Source organism: Mustelus asterias, chromosome 1 (assembly GCF_964213995.1).
Source record: "Mustelus asterias chromosome 1, sMusAst1.hap1.1, whole genome shotgun sequence".
Taxonomy (NCBI): domain Eukaryota; kingdom Metazoa; phylum Chordata; class Chondrichthyes; order Carcharhiniformes; family Triakidae; genus Mustelus; species Mustelus asterias.
The window spans coordinates 192,290,912-192,316,205 of NC_135801.1; the positions used below are offsets into that span (position 1 = coordinate 192,290,912).

The 25,294-nt window shown below is 45.5% G+C and overlaps 1 protein-coding gene across 1 annotated transcript in view; it reads right to left on the reverse strand.

Moving 5' to 3' along the window:
- The window catches only part of sema4f (sema domain, immunoglobulin domain (Ig), transmembrane domain (TM) and short cytoplasmic domain, (semaphorin) 4F), a 208,237-nt gene that overhangs the window by 39,360 nt on the left and 143,583 nt on the right, over positions 1–25,294 (reverse strand). Inside the window, exons 7-8 of the mRNA XM_078224518.1 lie at positions 9,926–10,071; positions 1,335–1,516 (exon numbers count right to left, since the gene is read on the reverse strand). Of these exons, the coding sequence (XP_078080644.1) occupies positions 1,335–1,516; positions 9,926–10,071 (328 nt within the window). The remainder of the gene's footprint in view (positions 1–1,334; positions 1,517–9,925; positions 10,072–25,294) is intronic.

Sequence of the window (25,294 nt, forward strand, 5' to 3'; positions counted from 1 at the left end):
TTGGTATTGCTCCTACACTACCCAAGACCGCAAGGAACTACAAAGAGTCGTGAATGAAGCTCAGTCCATCATTCAAACCAGTCCCCCATCCATGGAAAGCTGCCAGCATAATCAAGGACCCCACGCACCCCAGACATACTCTCTTTCACCTTCTTCCATGGGGAAAAGGATACAGAAGTCTGAGATCACGTACGAACCAACTCAAGAACAGCTTCTTCCCTGCTGCCATCGCTTCTTCCCTGCTGCCATCAGACTTTTGAATGGACTTACCTCACATTAAGTTGATCTTTCTCTACACCCTAGCTATGACTGTAACACTACATTCTGCACTCTCTCCTTTCCTTCCCTATGTACGGTATGCTTTGTCTGTATAGCGCGCAAGAAACGATACTTTTCACTGTATGTTAATACATGTGACAATAATAAATCAAATCAACTATCTTCGACAGGGCCCTGCAATCTCCTCCCTTGCCTCCCACAGCAGCCTGGGATACATCTCATCAGGCCCTGGGGATTTATGCACGTTTAAGAAACATTAGAAACCATAGAAACCCTACAGTGCAGAAAGAGGCCATTCGGCTCATCGAGTCTGCACCGACCACAATCCCACCCAGGCCCTATTTCCGTATCTCTACACATTCACCCGCTAATCCCTCTAACCCACGCATCTCAGGACACTAAGGTGCAATTTTAGCATGGCCAATCAACCTAACCCGCACATCTTTGGACTGTGGGAGGAAACCGGAGCACCCGGAGGAAACCCATGCAGACACAAGGAGAATGTGCAAACTCCACACAGACAGTGACCCAAGCCGGGAATCGAACCCAGGTCCCTGGAGCTGTGAAGCAGCAGTGCTAACCACTGTGCTACCGTGCCGCCCCAGACAGGGGCCCACTAAAACATCTAATACCTCCTTCTTATTAGTCTTAACATGCTCTAGAACCTCACCATCACAAATGAAGTCTCCAGCTACAATTTCTTTCTCCTTGGTGAATACAAATAAAAAATATTCATTTAAGTCCTCGCCCACATCTTCTGGCTCCCCACACAGATTGCCCCTTTGTCTCTAATGGGCCCCACTCTTTCCCTGGTCATCTTCTCGCTCTTAATATGCTATAAAATGCCTTGGGGTTTTCCTTAACCTTATCTGCCAATGGTATTTGTGGCCTCTCTTTGCCCTCCTAATTTCTTTTTTAAGCACCCCCCTACACACTCCATACACCTGAAGAGCCAGTACCTTCATGAAAGCAAAAAACTGGTGCACCTTCAAGAGTTTTGCAAATTGGGTACAGAAAAGAGAACAGTGTTGTTCTGTGGAAATCTGCTTACTCACCATCTTGTGGAAAAGACTCCATAGAAGACAGTTGAACTTCTGTTATCCTTGTTGTGTTGAAGAGTAAAGACATCATGAATCTTATCAAAATACATCTCATTTCTCTCGTCAGAGCATATTAAACGGGCTTTGAGAAAGGAGGTCCATCTTTTCTGCAGTGTCTTCAGACCACCGATGTCACCCTGAAGTAGGAACATCCATAAGATGCTTTTCAATACAAGAGCAGCACATCTAATGCTTTAATAGCAGTTTTAAAGGACCTGCATTTTAGCCCCCTCTTCCCATACTTGAAGGATTGCCCACTTAGAGAGGGTGCTTGGTAAACCTGGCACCCTGACTGCGGGCTCACGAGAGGGAGGGATGGATGTGAATCTCCTGCTTGAACAGTCATTCCCAATGGGTAACCATCAGTGGATACAGCCACCCCTGTCTGTCCCACGCCCTCCTCCCCCCTCTTCACTGGGTCTGTCTGACTAGCCCCAGTGAGATCCATATCTACCTTATTACCTGCCCTCCATTACATAGAAAATAGGAGCAGGAAGAGGCCATTCAGTCCTTTGAGTCTACTTCGCCATTAATTATGATCATGGCTGATCATTCAACTCAGTAGCCTGATCCCGCCTTCCCTCCCCATATCCTTTGACCCCTGCTTCTTGGAAACAGTCAATGTTTTGGCCTCAACTACTTTCTGTGGTAGCGAATTCCACAGGCTGACCACTCCCTGGGTTGAGGACTGACAGTGCTCCCAGCAGCAGCCACTGCTTCTGGCTGTGCTGCCGGCCACCATATCGATCAGCTGCTCTTGGAGGTGGGACATCTTCCATTGCAGGGACGGAATCCACAACTTCAGACCATTAAGTGCCTGACAAACATTGTGGGCCAGTAGAGGCGCGAATACCCCTATAATTTATCCCATGGTGGGCAGCCACTGGTTCTGCAAAGGATTCTGGCCATCATAAATGCAACAAGCACGGCTTAGCGATCAACATTTAAAGGCAAGCCTCTCATACTCATTTGCACTTGGTTGTTTCCTTGAGTAAGTATAAAATGTACAGCATGCATGTTGTGATGAACTAGCAAAATCAAAACAAAGTTTGCTAGGGTGGAAAACAACAGTAATTAAATAGTAAAAGGCATGCTGGTGCAAAGCGAAAGAGATGTATTAATGGGACAAGAAGAGAAAACAGGGCACAATCTGAAAGACGTGCTGGTTAAGTGCATTAGCCATGCTAAATTCTCCCTCAGTGTAACCGAACAGGCGCCGGAGTGTGGCGACTGGGGGATTTTCACTGCATTGCAGTGTGAATGTAAGCCTACTTGTGACACTAATAAATAAACTTTGAAACATGACGGCATAGTTGTAATGGGACGAGTAATCCAGTGGCACAGGCTAATATATTGGGGACAAATTCCATCATGGCAGCTGAGTTTAAATCCATTTGAAAAATACCTGGAATTGAAAGCAATGGTAACCATAAAATTATCATGGATTGTTGTAAACACCGATCTGGCTTGAGGGGAGATTCTATAGAAGTGTACAAGATTCTGATAGATTTAGATAAGGTAGACAGAGAAAAGCTATTCCTATTATTTATGTTTTAAAGACTGAGGAGCGCAGATTTATGGTTTTGGACAAGTGATTCTGGGGGAATGTGAGGTATAAGACAGTGAGTGATAATGATCTGGAACTCAACAAAAGCGGTAGAAGTGGAGATGATATCAAAGGGAAATTGGATGCTATACTGGAAAAGGGCCATGAGGTTAGAGGGGGAAATGGGACTAATTAGACTACTCTACAGATAGCCAAGGGTGACCCAACCGTTCCGGGACTGCCGCGTATTTGAGGTGCTTATCTACATCCACTGCAGACACACACACACCCCCATGTCCTTGCAGGAACGTTCACTGGTGTGGTTGAGGAAAGGTTTAACTAAACTGGCAGGGAGCTGGGCACCAGCATTAGTTGTAAAGTGCTTTGAGATGCTGGGTGTTTGTGAAAAGCATTATATAGAAGGACAAGTCTTTTTTTCGATTGACACTCCATATTCATCGGTTTGGAAACCTCTTGTCACCTTCCCCTCAGTCTTCTCTTTGTTTCATTATTAAGCTCTCTTATCATTTTAGTAGCTCTCCTTTAACTTTTCAGCTCAGCTACATCCTTCCTGCAGCGAGGGCTTGAAAACCACACAAACTACACTGATGTCTTAAGAGAACAACTATCTTACTGCCACATCCAAAGAACAAAGAACAAAGAAAATTACAGCGCAGGAACAGGCCCGTCGGACCTCCAAGCCTGCACCGACCATGCTGCCCGTCTAAACTAAAACCCCCTATCCTTCCAGGGACCATATCCCTCTATTCCCATCCTATTCATGTATTTGTCAAGACGCCCCTTAAAAGTCACTATCGTATCTGCTTCCACTACCTCCCCCGGCAACGGGTTCCAGACACCCACCACCCTCTATGTCAACAATCTGCCTCGTACATCTCCTTCAAACCTTGCCCCTCGCACCTTAAACTTGTGCCCCCGAGTAATTGACTCTTCCACTCTGTCCATGCCTCTCATAATCTTGTAGACTTCTATCAGGTCACCTCTCAACCTCCGTTGTTTCAGTGAGAACATAGCAAGTTTCTCCAACCTCTCCTCATAGCTGATGCCCTCCATACCAGGCAACATCCTGGTAAATCTTTTCTGTACCCTGTCCAAAGCCTCCACATCCTTCTGGTAGTGTGGCGACCAGAATTGAACACTACATTCCAAGTGTGGCCTAACTAAGGTTCTATAAAGCTGCAACATGACTTGCCAATTTTTAAACTCAGTGCCCCGGCCGATGAAGGCAAGCATGCCGTATGCCTTCTTGACTACCTTCTCCACCTGCATTGTCACTTTCAGTGACCTGTGTACCTGTACACCCAGATCCCTTTGCCTATCAATACTCTTAAGGGTTCTGCCATTTACTGTATATTTCCTATTTGTATTAGACCTTCCAAAATGCATTACCTCACATTTGTCCGGATTAAACTCCATCTGCCATCTCTCCGCCCAAGTCTCCAACTGATCTATATCCTGCTGTATCCTCTGATGGTCCTCATCGCTATCTGCAAATCCACCAACCTTTGTGTCGTCCGCAAACTTACTAATCAATCCAGTTACATTTTCCTGCAAATCATTTATATAGATTACAAACAGGAAAGGTCCCAGCACTGATCCCTGAGGAACGCCACTTGTCACAGCCCTCCATTCAGAAACGCACCCTTCCACTGCTACCATCTGTCTTCTTTGACCGAGCCAGTTTTGTATCCACTTTGCGAGCTCACCTCTGATCCCATGCGACTTCACCTTTTGCACCAGTCTGCCATGAGGAACCTTGTCAAAGGCCTTACTGAAGTCCATGTCGACAACATCCACTGCCCTACCCTCATCAATCATCTTCGTCACTTCCTCAAAAAACTCGATCAAGTTAGTGAGACATGACCTCCCCTTCACAAAACCATGTTGCCTCTCACTAATACGTCCACTTATTTCCAAGTGGGAATAAATCATGTCTCGAAGAATCCTCTCCAATAATTTCCCTACCACTGATGTAAGGCTCACCGGCCTGTAATTACCTGGATTATTCTTGCTACCCTTCTTAAACAAAGTAACAACATTGGCTATTCTCCAATCCTCTGGGACCTCCCCTGTAAGAAGTCTCACAACACCAGGTTAAAGTCCATCATCTCACGTCAGAACACCATCCACCAGGTACACGGTACATACACTTGCAACTCGGCCAACGTTGTCCACCTGATACGCTGCAGGAAAGGATGTCCCGAGGCATGGTACATTGGGGAGACAATGCAGACGCTACGACAACGGATGAATGAACACCGCTCGACAATCACCAGGCAAGACTGTTCTTCCTGTTGGGGAGCAGTTCAGCGGTCACGGGCATTCGGCCTCTGAGCTTCGGGTAAGCGTTCTCCAAGGCAGCCTTCACAACACATGACAGCGCAGAGTTACTGAACAGAGACTGATAGCCAAGTCCCACACACATGAGGACAGCCTCAATCGGGATCTTGGGTTCATGTCACACTATCTGTAACCCCCACGACTTGCCTGGGCTTGCAAAATCTCACTAACTGTCCTGGCTGGAGACAATACACATCTCTTTAACCTGTGCTTAACCCTCTCTCCACTCACATTGTCTGTACCTTTAAGACTTGATTACCTGTAAAGACTCGCATTCCAACCATTATTTTGTAAATTGAGTTTATCTTTATATGCCCTGTTTGTGAACAGAACTCCCACTTACTGATGGAAGGAGCAGTGCTCCGAAAGCTAGTGGCTTTTGCTACCAAATAAACCTGTTGGACTTTAACCTGGTGTTGTGAGACTTTTTACTGTGTTTACCCCAGTCCAACGCCAGCATCTCCACATCATGACCTCCCCTGTAGCCAGTGAGGATACAAAGATTTCTCTCAAGGCCCCAGCAATTTCCTCCCTTGCCTCTCTCAGTATTCTGGGGTATATCCCATCAGGCCCTGGGGACTTGTCTACCTTAATGTTTCTCAAGAACCCCAATACCTCCTTTTTGATCTCAACATGACTCAAACTGTCTACACATCCTTTCCCAGACTCATCATCCACCAAGTCCTTCTCTTTGGTGAATACTGACGCAAAGTACTCATTTAATACCTCGCCCATTTCCTCTGGCTCCACGCATAGATTCCCTCCCTTGTCCTTGAGTGGGCCAACCCTCTCCCTGGCTACCCTCTTGCTCTTTATATATGTACAAAAAGCCTTGGGATTTTCTTTAATCCTGCTGGCCAAAGCTTTTCCGTCATCCCTTCTAGTCATTGCAAGTATTGTCCCATTAATCCTGTAATTTCTCTTCTTATATCACTGACTTCACAGACTTTATCTAAATTAAACAGCATTTGTCATTGCTTTCCCAGCTCCACAATGTTAACACTGTTAGTGCAGCTGCCCAGTGCAATCCAATGGTCAGAAACCTGAGATTTATTACCTGTCCACTATTTTCCAGAGTAAAGTGTCAAACAGTCATCAGACAAGACAGTGAACAAACTGAATTGCAAACCACTTCTCAAATTTCCTTCCGTTCTGTGTCACTGCAAATTGTGTCAACATAGCTAATATGATATGCCACTTCAACTATCTGTAAATGTGTAAAATTGTAGGAAACATCCATATAGAAGGAAAAAGACCTTGTTTTGGCTGAAAACAACAGAAAGTTTAAGTTTATTTATTAGTATCAGTAAGTTTATTTATTAGTAGGCTTATATTAACACTGCAAAGAAGTTACTGTGAAAATCTAGTCGCCACACTCCAGCGCCTGTTCAGGTACACAGAGGGAGAATTTAGCATGGCCATTGCACCAAACCAGCACGTCTTTTGGAGGAAACAGGAGCACCCGGAGGAAACCCTCGCAGACACAGGAGAACGTGCAGACTCCACACAAACAGTGACACAAGCTGGGAATCAAACCTGGGTTCCTGGCGCAGTGAGGCAGCAGTACTAACCACTGTGCCACCGTGCTGCCTCCGGAAAGTAAATTTGGTTAGGTAAAAACAGAAAATCTACTATAAGCAGATATGGAAGGATCAAATGTTATAAAGTGTGATGCAGAAATCTACGACAGATGACATGGGGCGAGGCTTGTAAAATCCCGAGGCCAATGGAGAATTCCGTTCTGCGAGCCTCATCTGTCCCGATTCCAGGGTCGCCGAGGCGGTAAAATTCTTGCCATGATTTTCATTTTAGGATCAGTGGCACTGTGATCTCCCAGTCCAAGTGAACCTTTGATCCACACTTTCAGCAAGGTTCTGGGTCAGAACCAGAGCTCTGCCAAACTTAGCCTACAGAATAAGATAAGTGGAACTGACAATACCATGCAATACATGCGTGCTTTGGTGGGTGAGTGACACTGGAAGTGAAAACTGAAGTGAAAGCCAGGATGAGGGAAACTTCATTAATGTTTGTTGGGATGTTAGCACGAGAATATACACCACTTTCAATCATTGAACAAATGAATTTGCTCCACGTAACTTACTCCACATTTCTAAACCATTATACTGTAATCACGGCAGTGATTTCTGTTCCTCCTTCTTGCTCCTATCATCAGTTTTAACAGGGGAGTAAACAAAAGGGTTTCCAACAGCATGTCCTTTTCTCAGGTAGTCTTTGGTTTCCATCTTGTGAGGCAATGATTTGTGCCTTCATGGTCAACTCTTTGTAAAGCATCACCCAGTGTGACACAGGAGCCCCATTCTATCATGATCGTCTCTGCCATATTTGCTGCAGATGAAGCGGACAGTGGATTTTCTCTGAATCCTCTTCACGGCCAGATAAGCTTTCCGTCTCTCTATGTCTTCTTCCAATGCCTGTCCAAATGTCAGTCTCCAGAGATCACAGATGTCAGCGACTGTCTCCCAGTTCTCTCTGTCAATGTCTGCCAAATTAATTTCTCACTTGCAGGTATCCTTGTACAGGCGTCCACCAGGCCATGACCCAGTGGCCAGTTCAAGTGTCATCTATCCGATGGACATATTCGAGCCATTGCAGATGTCATTGGCCAGTCGGGGAGACAGTGCCATAGTGGTAATGTCACTAGACTAGTCATCCAGAGGCCTAGGCTGCTGCTCTGGGGATGTGGGTTCAAATCCCAGCATGGCCGAATTTAAATTCAGTTAATAAGATGGAATATAAAGCTAATCTCAGTAATGGTGACCATAAAATTATCATTTGTTACAGAAACCCATCTGGTTCACAAACGTCCTTTAGGGAAGGAAATCTGCTGTTTTTACGTGGTCAGGCCTACATGTGACTCCAGACCCACAGCAATGTGGTTGACTCTGAACTGCCGTTTGAAATGGCCGAGCAAATAACTCAATTAAAGAGCAATCAGGGATGGGCAACAAATGCTGGTTTTGCCCAGCAATGCCCACAACCCATGAAAGAACAAAGAGAATAAAGTAATGAGTATATGCTAATGGAATCAGCAAGCTCCAGGAAGGTACTGTACAGATTGCTCACAAGTTGGTCTCTTTTAGATAACCTGAGTATTTGACCACACAAAGGAACAGGCCACCCACAACAAAAAGGATTTAGAGGGGACATTATTTGGTGGATTTCAGCCACATGAGTGAGCCTTCCTGTAGTACCAGAAGTGTTAATCTATTCAAACAGGTTTCACAGCTGAGGGGGAGAGAGGTGGAGAAAAAAGAAAACAAACATTTAGTGGGCGGCACGGCATCACTGTGGTTAACACTGCTGCTTCAAAGCACCAAGGACCCAGGTTCAATTACAGCCTCGGGTCACTGTCTCGTGTGGAGTTTGCACTTTTTCCCCATGTCTGCGTGAGTTTCCTCCGGGTGCTCTGATTTCCTCCCACAGTCCAAAGATGTGTGGGTTAGGTGGATTGGCCGTGCTAAATTGCCCCTTAGTGTCTGGGGATATTTGTCGGATAAATACATGGGGATAGAGCTTGGGTGGGATTGTTGTCGGTGCAGGCTCGATGGGTCGAATGGCCTCCTTCTGCACTGTAGGACTCTATGATTCTATAAATGGGTGCACATGCAGAGTGCAGCTGCAGTTTCATCAAACACACAGATGTTACTAAGCACACATGAGGCTTGTCTTTCTTAAGTCTACCAATAAAAAGAATCTCCATTCGCATGGTGCTTTTCACAAGTTCAGGATGTCTCCTAGTGTTTTACAGCCAAAAAGTACTTTTCTGAAGGTCAGTCACTATTGCAGGAAACATGGCAGCCAATTTGTGCACAGCAAGGTCCAAACATCAAGAGGTAATGAGCTCAAAATCCAAAACAAAAAGAGGAAATGACGGAAACACACAGCATGGCCCCTCAGCATCTGAAGAGAAAGAGAAAGCTTCGGTGGGACTCAGAGAGCTGTGGAGGCAGCGCATTGAACATTTTTAAGGCTAAATTAGATTCTTGATTGACAAGGAAGTCAAAGAGTACAGGAAATTAGAGTTGAGGCTACAGAGTGGTGGCAGTGGTTAGCATTGCTGCCTTACAGCGCCAAGGACCCGGGTTCGATTCCCGGCTTGGGTCACTGTCTGTGTGGAGTCTGCACATTCTCCCCATGTCTGCGTGGGTTTCCTCCCGGTGCTTCGGTTTCCTCCCACAGTCCGAAAGACGTGCTGGTTAGGTGCATTGGCCACGCTAAATTTTCCCTCAGTGTACCCGAATAGGCGCCAGAGTGTGGCGACTAGAGGATTTTCACAGTAACTTCATTGCACTGTTCATGTAAGCCTGCTTTTGACGCTAATAAATAAACTTGAAAAAAAAACTTAAAACTATCAGATCAGCCGTGATCTTATCCAATGGGGCTTGAGGGGCCAAATGGCCTACTGCTACTCCTAATTTGTGTATTCATATTTTTGTATGTATGGGCTACAGCTGTTCAAAAAGGTGGCACTCTGAGAGAGAAGGGACTGAGAGTTGTGGAGAGAAGTGGTAAGCAGAGTCGATATTAGTCAAAGAGGTTTGTCGATCCTGATGGCTTTGTTCTGCTCTAACAAATTCTTGATGTTCAGACTATGGATTCGTGGGCGAGGAGATAATACCTTGCAAACGCGAGCTACTCTGGGAACTCGCAGTGCTTTGTAGTATTCAAACTCCCGAGCACTCTCACTGAAGAAAAAGTAGAGTTTGTCATCGTCACCGCTGCCCTCATCTGCTTTGACAAATGTCGATCCGACAAACTCTGGGTCTGAGGAGAGAGACGGGAGTTAGGTCATTAATTGACAATGTAAATAACAATGTGCTCATTGAAGATTTACCCAATATATACATATAATGATGCAGAACATCTCATTAGTTTCCACAAATACTGCAGGTGGAGTTTCACAGCAAAATACTGATAATACTGAGAACAAATTCCACCCCTGCCTCATGCAATGTTGCTCCCTCACATCCTGAAGTTACTGCCCCACTTTCTCATATACCCTCACCTCCAAAAAGTGCAAACTAATGGACTTGGTTGTTTCAAATACTGAGGCCATCTGTTCATCTGCCTCAGTCACATCCCTCTGTTCCCAGCTCACCAACCTAAACCATCTCCTTTCAACCTCAGAATAGAATCCATATCCATCCCTGCTTTAGCGCACTTGAGCTATAAAGAGAGATTGGATAGGTTTGGATTGTTTTGTTTAGAGCAGAGAAGGCTAAGGGAGGACATGATTGAGGTGTGTAAGATTGAGGGGTATGGACAGGGTGAGCAGGGAGCAGCTGTTCCCCTTGGTTGAGAAGTCAATCACAAGGGGGCACAGCTTTAGGATAAGGAGGAGGCGATTCGGAGGGGATCTGAGAAAAGAAAATTCACCCAGAGGGTGGTGAGCATCTGGAATTCACTGCCTGGGAAGGTAATGGAGGCTGGAAACCTTACAACCTTTAAAAAGTACTTGAATGAGCACTTGAAACATCATAACATTCAAGGATATGGGACAAGTGCAGGAAAATGGGATTAGCATGACTTTAGGAGTAGTTGTCAGTGTAGACTCGATGGACCGAAATAACTTTTCAGCACTGTACGACTCAATGACTCTATCACTTCTCTGATAATTGAGAGAACACTGATGGGATGATAATTGATGGCTTGGATTTGTCCTGCTTTTTGTGATTCGGATAAGTTTAGGCAATTTTCCATTTTGTTATGTTGATGCTAACATTGTAGCTGTACTGCACAGCTTGGCTGGGGTATCAGCTAGCTCTGGAGTAAAGGTCTTTAGCACCACAGCCAGGACAGGGTTGGGAGCAATGCTCCTGTTAAGCTGTCTGGTACATGGCCACATATCACTCTGCAAAGTACCACATTGACCTTGCTCTGTGATAAATGATGTGCACAATCACACACAAAAATTTAACGCTGTACACAACAACTAAATTTTGAAGGAAAGATTAGTCAGTCCCCATAGTCTTTACTATATCCAGAGAAATCAGTCATTTCTTCATAATCATGGTGGAGTGATTCAATTCGCTGAAGACTGACTTTGTGGTAGTGGCAATCTCAGGAGGGGGTGAAGTGAATTATCCATTTGACACTTCTGTCTGAAGGTGGTTACAAAAGCTTCAGCCACATCTCTTGTGATGGACTCCATCATCACTGAGGATGGGAATGTCCATGGACCCTCCTCCTTTTCTGAGGAAGGATGTTCTTGCTCTCGAGGGAGTGCAGCGAAGTTTACCAGGCTGATTCTGGGAATGATGGGACTGATGTATGAGGAGAGATTGACTAGCTGGTGGCTGGAGCAGAAACCCAGACACAGAGCTTTTCTTTATCGAAAGAGTTAATTGACTTGTTCAGTCTCAGCTCTCCTCCCACATGCTATCAAAGAACAAAGAAAATTACAGCACAGGAACAGGCCCTTCAGCCCTCCAAGCCTGCACCAACCATGCTGCCTGTCTGAACTAAAACCCCCTACCCTTCTGGGGACCATATCCCTCTATTCCCATCCTATTCATGTATTTGTCAAGATGCCCCTTAAAAGTCACTATCGTATCTGCTTCCACTACCATCCCCAGCAGCGAGTTCCAGGAACCCACCACTCTCTGTGTAAAAAACTTGCCTCGTACATCTCCTTTAAACCTTGCCCCTCGCACATGAAACTTATGCCCCCTAGTAATTGACTCTTCCACCCTAGGGAAAAGCTTCTGACTATCCACTCTGTCCATGCCCCTCATGACCTTGCAGACTTCTATCAGGTCGTCCCTCAACCTCCGTCATTCCAGTGAGAAAAAATCAAGTTTTTCCAACCTCTTCTCATAGCTAATGTCCCAGCCATCCCTGTTTATCGAGTACTACAATAAATAAATGGGCAAATTAACAAATTAAATTAAAAAGATAGTCCCTTGTCCTTTATTGATACGTGCACAAAGTCCTAAATTACATAAAGTCCAACACTCGTGTATCCTAACAATATTTAACACACAGAATCACAGAATACTACAGTGCAGAAGAGGCCCTTCGGACCATCGAGTCTGTACCGACGCATGAAAGGCCCTGACCTGCCCACCTAATCCCACTTGTGAGCACTTGGCCCATAGCCTTGAATGTAATGAATGTTACTCATCCAGATACTTTTTAAAGGATCTGAGGCATCCCGCCTCCACCACCCTCCCAGGCAGCGCATTCCAGACCGTCACCACCCTCTGGGTAAAAGTGTCCATTAAGAAAAGTTGAGGGGAGATTGAACAGAGGTATTCAAAATCATGAAGTTTTGGATAGAGTAAATAAGCCGAGTCTGTTTCCAGTGAGAGAAGTGTGGATAGCCATAGGATACAGAAGTGGGTGAAAGAACCAGAGGTGAGACAAAGGGCGGGATTTGCAAGTCGCGTTCACCCCAAAATCCCACCCCAAAATCCCATCCGAGGTCAATGGACCTTGCCATGGTCCGCTCCTCGCCTGCTACAATCCCCATGGTGGGCGGAATGGGAAAATTCACACCAAGGAATTTTTCTATCCACACATTGTGGAATGCACTGCTTAAAGGGCTGGTGAAGGGCTGCTCTTTCCTACGGTAGAAAAATCAAGTACCAGGGGACATAGGTTTAAAGTGTGAGGGGAACACTTTGGAGGAGATGTGTGAGGCAAGTGTTTTACACAGAGGGTGGTGAATGTCTGGAACGCGCTGCCCAGGGAGGTGGTGGGGAACAGGTACAATAGCAGCATTTAAGGGGCAACTAGATGAATACATGAATAGGATGGGAATGGAAGGATAGGGACTTCGTGAGTGCATACGGTTTTAGTTTAGGCAGGCATCATGATCGGCGCAGGCTTGGAGGGCCGAAGGGCCTGTTCCTGTGCTGTACTGTTCTTTGTTCTTTGAAAGTAGATATAGTAGCAACTTTCTAAAAGGGAATCGGATGAATAACTGAACAGAAAAAATCAAACAGTAGAGCAATGGGAACAAGCAGGGGACAATGACTATTTGGATAGCTCTCAGAAAGGGCAAGGGAGCTGAATGGCCTTCTCCTGTACTATATATGATATTTTTCCATGATTATGGAGGGATGAGATCAACAACCCGCTTCATCCTCTTGCTACCTCAGATCAGAGACATTTTTACACAGAATAAAGTCTCTTCAGCCTTTAGCCTGTCAGCTGCTGTGAAAGTCAGATATCAGTAAACCAGATTCAATGCTCTAACTTCATAGAATCCCAACAGTGCAGAAGGAGGCCATTCAGCCCATCGTGTCAGCACCAACTCTCCACAGGGCATCTTACACAGGCCCCATCCCTGCTATCCCTTTACCCCACTAATCTACACATCTTGGAACACTAAGGAACAATTTAACATGGCCAATCTACCTGAACATCTTTGGACTGTGGGAGGAAACCGGAGCACCCAGAGGAAACCCATGCAGACACAGGGAGAACGTTCAAACTCCACGCAGTGACCCAAGCCGAGAATCGAACCCAGGTCCCTGGCGCTGTGAGGCAGCAGTTATAACCACTGTGCCACTGTGCTTATCTCAAATTAGTTGACAGAGTTGAAATGTACATTGGAATGAAAGTTTTAATGAGATCAGAATGGTGCCTTTTACACGTATACTGTTTAAACGACGGAAGTGCTGCACAGCACGAGGTGACTGCATCATAACAGCTCCAAATAATTGGCTTCAGCAGCTTGGTCTAAAAAAGATCAATGATTGGATGTTTTTTCTGAATCTTTACTTTCCCACTCCCTCATTTGGTTCAATCAACACCAGCCACACTCCTGAGTCAGAGGGTCATGGGTTCATGTTACACCCCAGAAGCTTAAGCACAAAATCTAGGCTGAGACTCCAAAGCATTACTGAAGGAATGCGACATTGTCGGAGGTGCTTTCAGATAAGCTGAACATCGAGAGCTCAGATGCTCTCAGATGCACCTCACCTGTGGCTGTCGCTGATTCAAATATCTCTGCTAGGGGACCCGCAATTTCCTCCCTAGCCTCCCACAATGTCCTGGGATACAGTTCATCAGGTCCCAGGGATTCATCTACCTTGATGCGCTTTAAGACTTCCAACACCTCGTTTGCTCTAATATGTACACTCCTCAAGACATCGCTATTTCTCCAAGTTCGCTAACTCAATAGTAAATACTGATGAACATAGAACATAGAAAAACTACAGCACAAACAGGCCTTTCGGCCCACAAGTTGCACCGGTCATGTCCTTACCTACCTAGGTCTATATATAGGCTTACCTATAACCCTCAATCCTATTCAGTCCCATGTACTCATCCAGAAGTCTCTTAAAAGACCCTATCGAGTTTGCCTCCAGCATCATTGACGGCAGCCGATTCCACTCACCCACCACCCTCTGAGTGAAAAACTTACCCCTGACATCTCCTCTGTACCTACTCCCCAGCACCTTAAACCTGTGTCCTCTCGTAGCAGCCATTTCAGCCCTGGGAAAAAGCCTCCGAGAATCCACCCGAATAGAACATAGAAAATGAGAACATGAGAAATGTTCATTTAGAGTTGTCATCTCTCAACCAAGAGATGACCACGTCATTGCTATTTGTGGAAGCTTACTGAATGCAGGCAATAATTTTTTGTGTGCAAGCCGGAAAGTGAGGCTTACGGCCTATTTTAAGGTGGAGAGCATCACAGCGATGGCCTGTCTTCTGTCCTGAAATATACACACTGACCAATGCCGGATATCAATCTGGAGCAGGAACCTGTCTGGCTGCTGTTTCTTCCCCCTTGCTGAAGAGAACTGCAAAGCCATAGCAATGCTCGTGCTTTACGTCAGCCAACTCAACAAAGTCTGGTTACCGAACATTGTTTCTGAGGCCGAGGGCTCCATGCTTAGTGCAAATGGTATATTTACCCACCTTATTCTAAACTTACATTCAGCAGCCAATCCCAGCATAATTTATGATCTTATGTGGGCGGCACGGTGGCACAGTGGTTAGCACTGCTGCCTCACAGCGCCAGCGACCCAGGTTTGATTCCTGGCCTCGGGTCACTGTCTTTGTGGAGTTTGCACGTTCTCCCCATGTCTGCGTGGGTCTTTTCCAGGTGCTCCAGTTTCCTCCCACATTCCAAAGTTATGCAAGTTAGATGGATTGGCCATGCTAAATTGCCCTTCATTGTCAGGGGGATTAACAGGGTAAATACGTGGGGTTACAGAGATAGGACCTGGGTGGGCAGGCTCGATGGGCCGAGTGGCCTTTTTCTGCACTGTAGGGATTCTATGATTCTATGAAATGCTACAAGGGAATCCTGATCAAGCTGCCTGAATATTGACAGCAGAGGAGCTATGTAATTACCGTAAGACCTGAGCTATAAATAACCGTACCGTATTGTAGCACAAAGCTAACATCACTGTTTCTTTTTTAAAAATTGATTTAAATCACAACCAGTCATTTGGTAGTTACAGAACTCAAGTGCTGCTGAAAAAAGACATTTTTTCATCAGGGATAATCGCAAGAATACCAACGTCAGGGGAAACAACAATTTTATATTGTATGAGAAGAATGTTGGGAGTTGCAAAGTGGACTCTGGTTGGTAGAGCCGTTGCCATGGAGAGTACACTAGCTAATGATGATTGACAGTTAATTGCCAAGCACTGTTTGAAAAGGGCAAGGTATATGAAAAATATGAGCAACAGGTGGAGCTAGCTGTTTCATGCTGCTGTTATGCAGTAGCAACACTAGTGGAATATGCGACCAACAGGATTCTGCCGTCAAGCCAAAAAGATGCTCTGCCTATTACACAAATCAGTAATGTGATATGTGAACCTCACTGCAGTGTGATGCTAGGTATATAGGCCGTACAGCCCAAAGACTAGTGGATCATAACAAGCAGCATGTCCCAGCCACTGTTTCCAATGGGCAGCAGACTGTACCCAATCAACCCATGCAAAATGCACAGCAGTGTCCAACATTAGTTTTGATTCAATGATTGGACAACATTTGCTGAATAATCCTCAGCATGCAAAAGATTATACTGACACCCAATTTGAGACTGTCGTTTGAACTCACTGTGTGTCTATGATTCTATGATTGTATGATTCAGACATCTGCATGGTCTAGAGGTTGCATACATTAATACGAAGGGCCCATTCCTTTGCGACAGAGAGCACATTGCACCTGTTTCTGCTAAACAAAATAAGTGATAGCCATTCGCTGGGTTTATTCCTCAGCGTAATGCCTTGACCAATCAAAAGTCAAGTTGCCTGGGTTTAAATTTCCACAGTAAGAGTTTTAACAACACCAGGTTAAAGTCCAACAGGTTTATTTGGTAGCAAATGCCATTAGCTTTCCAAACAGTGCTTGGCAATTAACTGTGCAATCTCCTTGGCAATGCCACCACTGCTCAGAGTCCACTCACCAACCAATCAGCACTCACTTCTCATGCAGGATAAAGTCATCATTTCCCCTGACATCAACAGGTCCACATCAGACGTAATTTCCCTGGCCCTGCACTCAACCCTGGAACACCAAGATAACAAGGACACCTAGGTCAGACTCCTATTTATTGACTACAGCTCAGTCTTCAACACTATTATTCCCACGAAACTCATCTCCAAACTCCGTGGCCTGGGCCTCTGCGACTGGACCTGAACTTCCTAACTCACAGACCACAATCAGTAAGGATAGGCAACAACACCTCCTCCACGATCATCCTCAACACCGGTCCCACAAGGCCGTGTTCTCACCCCCTACTATACTCCTTATACACCTATGACTCTGTGGCCAAATTCTCCTCCAATTCGATTTTCAAGTTTGCTGACGACACCACCGTAGTGGGTCGGATCTCAAACAATGACGAGACAGAGTCCAGGAATGAGATAGAGAATCTGGTGAACTGGTGCGGCAACAATAATCTCTCCCTCAATGTCAACAAAAACAAAGGAGATTGTCATTGACTCCAGGAAGCTTAAAGGAGAACATGCCCCTGTCTATATCAATGGGGACGAAATAGAAAGGGTTGAGAGCTTCAAGTTTTTAGGTGTCCAGATCACCAACAACCTGTCCTGGTCCCCCCACTATAGTTAAGAAAGTCCACCAATGCATCTACTTTCTCAGAAGACTAAGGAAATTTGGCATATCAGCTACAACTTTTACAGATGCACCATAGAAAGCATTCTTTCTGGTTGTATCACAGCTTGGTATGGCTCCTGCTCTGCCCAAGACCGCAAGGAACTACAAAAGGTCGTGAATGAAGCCCAATCCATCACACAAACCAGCCTCCCAACCATTGACTCTGTCTACACTTCCTGCTGCCTCGGCAAAGCAGCCAGCCTTATTTAGGACCCCACTCACCCCGGACATTCTCTCTTCCACCTTCTTCCTTCGGGAAAAAGATACAAAAGTCTAAGGTCACGTAGTAACCGACTCAAGAACAGCTTCTTCCCTGCTGCTGTTAAACTTTTGAATGGACTTACCTTGCATTAAGTTGATCTTTCTCTGCACCGTAGCCATGACTGTAACACTACATTCTGCACCCTCTCCTTTCCTTCTCTATGAACGGTATGTTTTGTCTGTATAACACGCTAGAAGCAATACTTTTCACTGTATGCTAATACATGTGACAATAACAAATCAAATCGAATCAAAAAGGTATTCTTGTAACCATCCTGATGAGTGCAAGATGAAAAGCTTCAACCAAATGTCTTTTTTTTCAACAAAACACAACTGCACAAAACACTGCTAATGTGTTCTCAGCTTGCATTAGGAGGGTGCCAGAGGAAATGCAGGAGATGTTAGGGGTGATGCAAGACTGAATTGAGATTTATAGGAACCCTGCAAGCTTTGAGATGCATCTAGCAAGACAAAAAAAATCAAAAGAGTCAAATAGGAGAGATTGTTTTTTAAACAAAGAGGTGCGATCGGGAATGCACTGGTTGAAAGGAGTGGCGGAAGCAGTTTCAATAGAACATTTTGTAAGTGAATGATACATATATTTTGCAAAGCGATGGAAAAAGAGCAGATGAGTGAATAGCTCATTCAAAAGACTGCCACAGGCAAATCCATCTGCATTATATCAATGGAGCTGACAGCAGATTAAGGCTGGCAATGGATTGCAGGAGTGTTGTGGAGCTGAAAGGAGTACGTCTGCTCATCTTGCCTTAATGTGAAAGTTTACTTTAAAAACATACTTTCTATTCACAGCAGCTTTTCAAGTCACTCCCAAGAACTGGAGAAGAGCAATCCCAATTCTTGCTCCACACACAACAGTCCAATTTCAGCAAAGGGTCCTCAAACAGGGATTAAGCCCCCTTAATTAACATTATGCTTCAGGCATCCGCCAACTAGTTCCCCCAACCTAATTTGGGGTGAGATGCACTTCCGGCATCGTTGGCACATGGAACCTGGCAAGCTCTGGGAAGCTGCTCCACTTCTCACCAGAAAACAATCCCGAGTTCCAATTTCTACCCGGGTGAGTTTGAATCCGCAAGTTGGATAAACAAAATCACTAAGGTTTTCAAATTAGCTGCTCATTAATTCTGGGCTATGCAAGCAGAGACAAAACACTTCTCTCCAGTGCTGCCACATACATAATACTACTTAGAGAACAACACCCTGCTAACTTGGCATAAATGCCAGGTATGCAATTCTGCTGATTCTATGTGAGCGACTGAATGGCAATAGCTGGGTGGGACTGTCATCAGAAATAAAACAATGAAATGACAGAAAGAGAGAGAGAAAGGAGAAAGAGGAACCTGCGTTAACAACCTCAGGAGATCCCTAAATGCTTTACTTCCGATGAAGTGCTGTTGAAGTCACTATTGTAATGTAGGAAACATCGTAGCAAAGCAAAATTGCACAATCAGTGATGTGATAATGACAGCACGGTAGCACCGTGGTTAGTACTGCTGCCTCACAGCGTCAGGGACCCGGGTTCGATTCCAGCCTCAGGTGATTGCCTGTGTGGTTATCTTCCAAAATTCTATAGATCCTGGAACAGTTCTTTCAGAACTGGAAGTTGGCAAATGTAATTCCACCGAACTAGTCATAGAATCACACAGTGCAGAAGAGGCCCTTCGGCCCATTTACTTTGCACTGACACACAAGAAATACCTGAACTCCCACCTCTTCCAATCTGCCAGCACTAGGTCAGCACTAGAGACCTGAATGTTATGACACGCCAAGTGCTCATCCAGATACATTTTAAAGGTCATGAGGCAACCCGCCTCTACCACCCTCCCAGGCAGCATATTCCAGACCATCACCACCCTCTGGATAAAAACGTTTTTCCTCACGTTCCCCCCTAAACCTCCTGCCCCTCACCTTGACCCTCTGCCTCCTCGTGACTGACCCTTCAACTAAGGGAACAGTTGCTCCTTATCCACTCTGTCCATGCCCCTCATAATCTTGTACACCTCCATCAGATCGCCCCTCAGCCTTCGCTACTCCAACGAAAACAACCCAAGCCTATCCAATCTCTCTTCAGAATGTATCAACTCCACATAGACAATTACCCAAGGCTGGAGTCGAACCCAGATGAGGTGAAGCAGCAATGAGTGTATGTGGGGCGAAGACTTTTAAGTTGATGAGGAATCTGGCCATGCCAAGTATAATAAGAAGTCTCACAACACCAAGTTAAAGTCCAACAGCTTTATTTGGCAGCACTAGCTTTCGGAGTCTCAGGCTCCTTCTTCAGGTGAGTGAGGAGTTGTGTTCACAAACAGGGCATATACAGACGCAAACTAACACATACAGACATATGCCCTGTTTGTGAACACAACTCCTCACTCACCTGAAGAAGGAGCCTGAGACTCCGAAAGCTTGTGCTGCCAAATAAACCTGTTGGACTTTAACCTGGTGTTGAGTGACTTCTTATTACACTTGGCATGGCCAGATTCCTCATCAACTTATAAGTCTTCGCCCCACATACACTCATAAGAATGGAGCGCTGCTTCACCTCATTTGGGTTCGATTCCAGCCTTGGGTAATTGTCTATGTGGAGTTGATACATTCTGAAGAGAGATTGGGTAGGCTTGGGTTGTTTTCATTGGAGCTATATAGGACCCTGGTCAGACCCCACTTGGAGTACTGTGCTCAGTTCTGGTCGCCTCATTACAGGAAGGATGTGGAAGCCATAGAAAGGGTGCAGAGGAGATTTACAAGGATGTTGCTTGGGTTGGGGGGCATGCCTTATGAGGATAGGTCGAGTGAGCTCGGCCTTTTCTCCTTGGAGAGACAAAGGATGAGGGGTGACCTGATAGAGGTGTATAAGATGATGAGAGGTATTGATCGAGTGGACAGTCAGAGGCTTTTTCCTAGGGCTGAAATGGTTGCCACAAGAGGACACAGGTTTAAGGTGCTAGGGAGTAGGTACAGAGGAGATGTCAGGGATAAGTTTTTTACTCAGAGGGTGGTGGGTGCGTGGAATGGGCTGCCGGCAACGGTGGTGGAGGCGGATTCGATAGGGTCTTTTAAGAGACTTATAGATAAGTGCATGGAACTTAGTAAGATAGAGGGTTATAGGTAAGCCTAGTAATCGCTAAGGTATGCTCATGTTCGGCACAACTTTGAGGGCTTAAGGGCCTGTATTGTGCTGTAATCTTCCTATGTTTCTAGAAATTTCGCAGAGCAGGTAAATGGCTACCAGTAATGCAAAAGATATTAAGCGAAAAGGCTAATGTTGGTGCCCAGGCAGAGGCACTGCATCAAATGGTATAACGTTCACAAATGCGAGGTTATTCACTTTGGAAGAAATAATAGTAAATTGGATTATTATCTAAATGGAAAGAAATTACAACATGCTGCTGTGCAGAGGGACCTGGGGGTCCTTGTGCATGAGACGCAAAAACCCAGTCTGCAGGTGCAACAGGTGATCAAGAAGGCAAATGGGATGTTGGCCTATATCGCAAGGGGAATAGAATATCCTCTGATATTCGGGTAAGCGTTCTCCAAGGCGGCCTTCGCGACACACGACAGCGCAGAGTCGCTGAGCAGAAACTGATAGCCAAGTTCCGCACACACAAGGACGGCCTCAACCGGGATATTGGGTTCATGTCACACTATCTGTAACCCCCACAGTTGCGTGGACCTGCAGAGTTTCACTGGCTGTCTTGTCTGGAGACAATACACATCTTTTTAGCCTGTCTTGATGCTCTCTCCACTCCCATTGTTTTGTTTCTTAAAGACTGGATTAGTTGTAAGTATTCGCATTCCAACCATTATTCATGTAAATTGAGTCTGTGTCTTTATAAGTTCTGTTTGTGAACAGAATTCCCACTCACCTGAAGAAGGGGCTTAGAGCCTCGAAAGCTTGTGTGGCTTTTGCTACCAAATAAACCTGTTGGACTTTAACCTGGTGTTGTTAAACTTCTTACATAGAATATAAAAGCAGAGATGTCTTGCTGCATCTGTACAGGGCATTGGTGAGGCCGCAGCTGGAATACTGTGTGCAGTATTGGTCCCCTTATTTGCGGAAGGATATATTGGCCTTGGAGGGAGTGCAGAGAAGGTTCACCAGGTTGATACCAGAGATGAGGGGTGTTGATTATGAGGAGAGACTGAGCAGATTGGGTTTGTATTCGTTGGAATTTAGAAGGCCGAGGGGGGATCTTATAGAGACCTATAAGATAATGAAGGGGCTGGATAGGGTAGAGATGGAGAGATTCTTTCCACTTAGAAAGGAAACTAGAACTAGAGGGCACAGCCTCAAAATAAAGGGGGGTCAGTTTAGGACAGAGTTGAGGAGGAACTTCTTCTCCCAGAGGGTGGTGAATCTCTGGAATTATCTGCCCACTGAAGTGGTGGAGGTTACCTCGTTGAATATGTTTAAATCACGGATAGATGGATTCCTGATCGGTAAGGGAATTAGGGGTTATAAGGATCAGGCGGGTAAGTGGAACTGATCCACTTCAGATCAGCCATGATCTTATTGAATGGCGGGGCAGGCTTGAGGGGCTAGATGGCCTACTCCTGCTCCTATTTCTTATGTTCTTAAATAAAAAAAGAGTTTGTAAGCAAAAAGGTGAAAGCAGTGGAGTGTTTTAGATGTGGTGGGCCACACTGCATGAATCACTGCAAATTTATAGATGCTGTTTGTCACCAGTGCAGCAAGAAGGGGCATTTAGCGAAGAAATGCAAGGGTCGAACAGCAAAGTAGATTCTGAGCAAGAAAATTTAAATTTGAAGAAGCTTCAATCAGCGACGCACCACCTAGACAGCTCAGAGCAGACAGAGGAGCAAGCTTACGGCATGTTTAATGTGAATGAGGCATGAGCACAGCCTATTTTTACTACAGTCAATGGTAATCAAATCAAGATGGAAGTAGAAGCAGGAGCCTCCGCATCTGTGATTAGTGATGAAACATACAAGTGGATGTGGGGCTCTAACCGAATGCCAACCCTTACTCTGCCAGAGATTAATTTTCAGACATACACCGGAGAGTCCACACCTTTGCTCGGGGCGTTGGCAATACATAATGCGTATCATAGTCAAGCAGCAGGAGCATGCCTCTTTGTGGCCAAAGGGAAGAACAGTTTGCTAGGGTGTGACTGGCTCAGCAAAATTCCATTGAACTAGGGGAAGATCAAGCACATGAAGATGACCAAGGTATCTGGATATGTTCGAGGATGGATCAGGTACATTGTGTGGTAAGTTGTAAGTAGGTCCTCAGGCTACTCTGCATTTTTTCAAGCCCAGGACAATGCCTTAGGAAAGTGGAGGAGGAGTTGGAATGGCTGCAAAGGCTTGGAATCTTTGAGCCTCCTCAGTTTTCTCATTGGGAGGTTCCAATCGTTCCTGTCCTTAAAAACGATGGTATGGTGCGCATACCTGGTGACTATTGGCACAGTTGTTAGCACTGCTGCCTCACAGCGCCAGGGACCCGGGTTCGATTCCCAGCTTGGGTCACTCTCTGCAGAGTCTGTACGTTCTCCTCATGTCTACATGGGTCTCCTCCGGGTGCTCCGGTTTCCTCTCACATCCGAAAGACGTGCTGGTTAGGTGCATTGGCCATGCTAAATTCTCCCTCAGTGTACCCGAACAGGTGCCGGAGTGTGGCAACGAGGGGATTTTCACAGTAACTTCATTGCAGTGTTAATGTAAGCCTACTTGTGACTAATAAATAAACTTTGAGCTCACCAATAACCAGATCTCCAAGTTAGATGCTTATCCATTACCTAGGGTGGAAGGTTTGTTTTCAACTCTTGCCTGGAGGCAAGACGTTTTCAAAGCTGGACATGAGCCAGGTATATCAACAACTGCTTGCAAGAGGAAGATTCAAAGCAGTACATGACCATCAACGCACATAAAGGGTTGTTTAAGTACAATCATTTGGTTTTTGACATATCCTCCAGTCCGGTGATCTTTCAAAGGACGATGGACAACCTGTTGGCAAGGCTGATTTATGGCTAAAGTTTTAACATGTGCATACAGGCACAACGTTTAACAAGCAGGTTTTCAACTGCATACCAGGAATCTCAAAAACAAAAAGAGGTACCATTTATTGTTTGTAAAGTGACCATGCATCATTTGTGAGCCTGTAAAGACTATTCTTCTACAAAGTCATCACAGTAAAATCTTGTTCAAGTACATGTTGCAGCTATATAAAACCTTGGTTAGGCCGCATTTGGAGTATTGTGTGCAGATCTGGTCACCACACTTATCAGAAGGATGTGGAAGCTTTGGAGAAAGTGCAAAGAAGATTCACCAGGATGTTGTCTGGTCTCGAGGGTGTTGGCTATGAGGAGAGGTTGAATAAATAGGATTGTTTTCACTGGAAAGGCGGAGGCTGAGAGGAGACTTGAGAGGTCTACAAAATTATGAGAGGCATAGACAGGATGGACAGTCAGAGGTCTTTTCCAAGGGTGGAAGTGTCAATTACAAGGGGGCACAGGTTCCAAGTGAGAGGGGGAAGGTTTAAGGGAGATGTGTGAGGGAGAGGTTTTTCACGCAGAGAGTGGTGGGTGCCTGGAAGGTGCTGCCAGAGGAGGTGGTGGAAGCAGCACATTAACAACATTTAAGAGGCATCTGGATGGGCACATGAATAGAGAGGGAGTAGAGGGATACGAACCGAGTAACGGCAGGTTTGTTTTTAGTTCGGGCATCATGGTCGGCACAGCTTGGAGGGCCAAAGGGCCTGTTCCTGTGCTGCACTTTTCTTTCTTCTTTGTACAACTTCCATGCCAGCACACCACATCATGCTGAGAGTCAATATGATCCAATCTGACCTTCCCCACCCCAGCCCAGAGAAACCCAATTACAGCACTTTACCTGAAAATGAATCCACACGTAGGGGATTTTCACAGTAACCTCATTGCAGTGTTATGTAAGCCTACTTGTTACACTAATAAATAAACTTTGAACTTTAAAAAACGTTCCCGGTCAGAATGACAAATGTCAGATGGCTGGACTCTCCACTTCAGCGAACCTTCGCCGATTGTAATGATAGGACAGCCCCCCACACTGCCAAACCCCTCCACTCCCGCTTGGTCCATCGTCTGCAATCACAGCACCCACGTTTAATAGGTGGGCTCTTCAACTTTTATCAGGAGTGCGCGAGAATGTTGGCACACCTCTGTCACAGGCTCCAGAGGCCGACTGCACTGCATGGTGTGGACCCTGTACTGTTTGTCAAAGGTTTACAAAATATGCACAAAAAAAATTCTGGCCCCTTTAAACTTCAAATGGCTCCTCCAGTGTCCATGCCAACACTAGATGCCAAGCACATTTGCATAATGTAACAATACGCCCACCCATATATGAAAGGATGTTTTGTCACTGATGGTGGGAAACCCTGAATCCTATCACACTGTGCCCTCAGTCCTTCTACGCCAGAGCACAGGCAGTTCCAGCACAACCAGGGTGAAATTGTTTAGAATTTCTGGGTCAACTGCATAAATTAGAACAGGATAGCACTAACAAGATAAAAACCATCCCACAGGAGCCTGAGGCTTTGCACGAATTCTACAGAACATCTTGCCAGGCAAGATGACACGACTTGTTCCAATCAAAAACGATCATGTTAATAATATGGGTG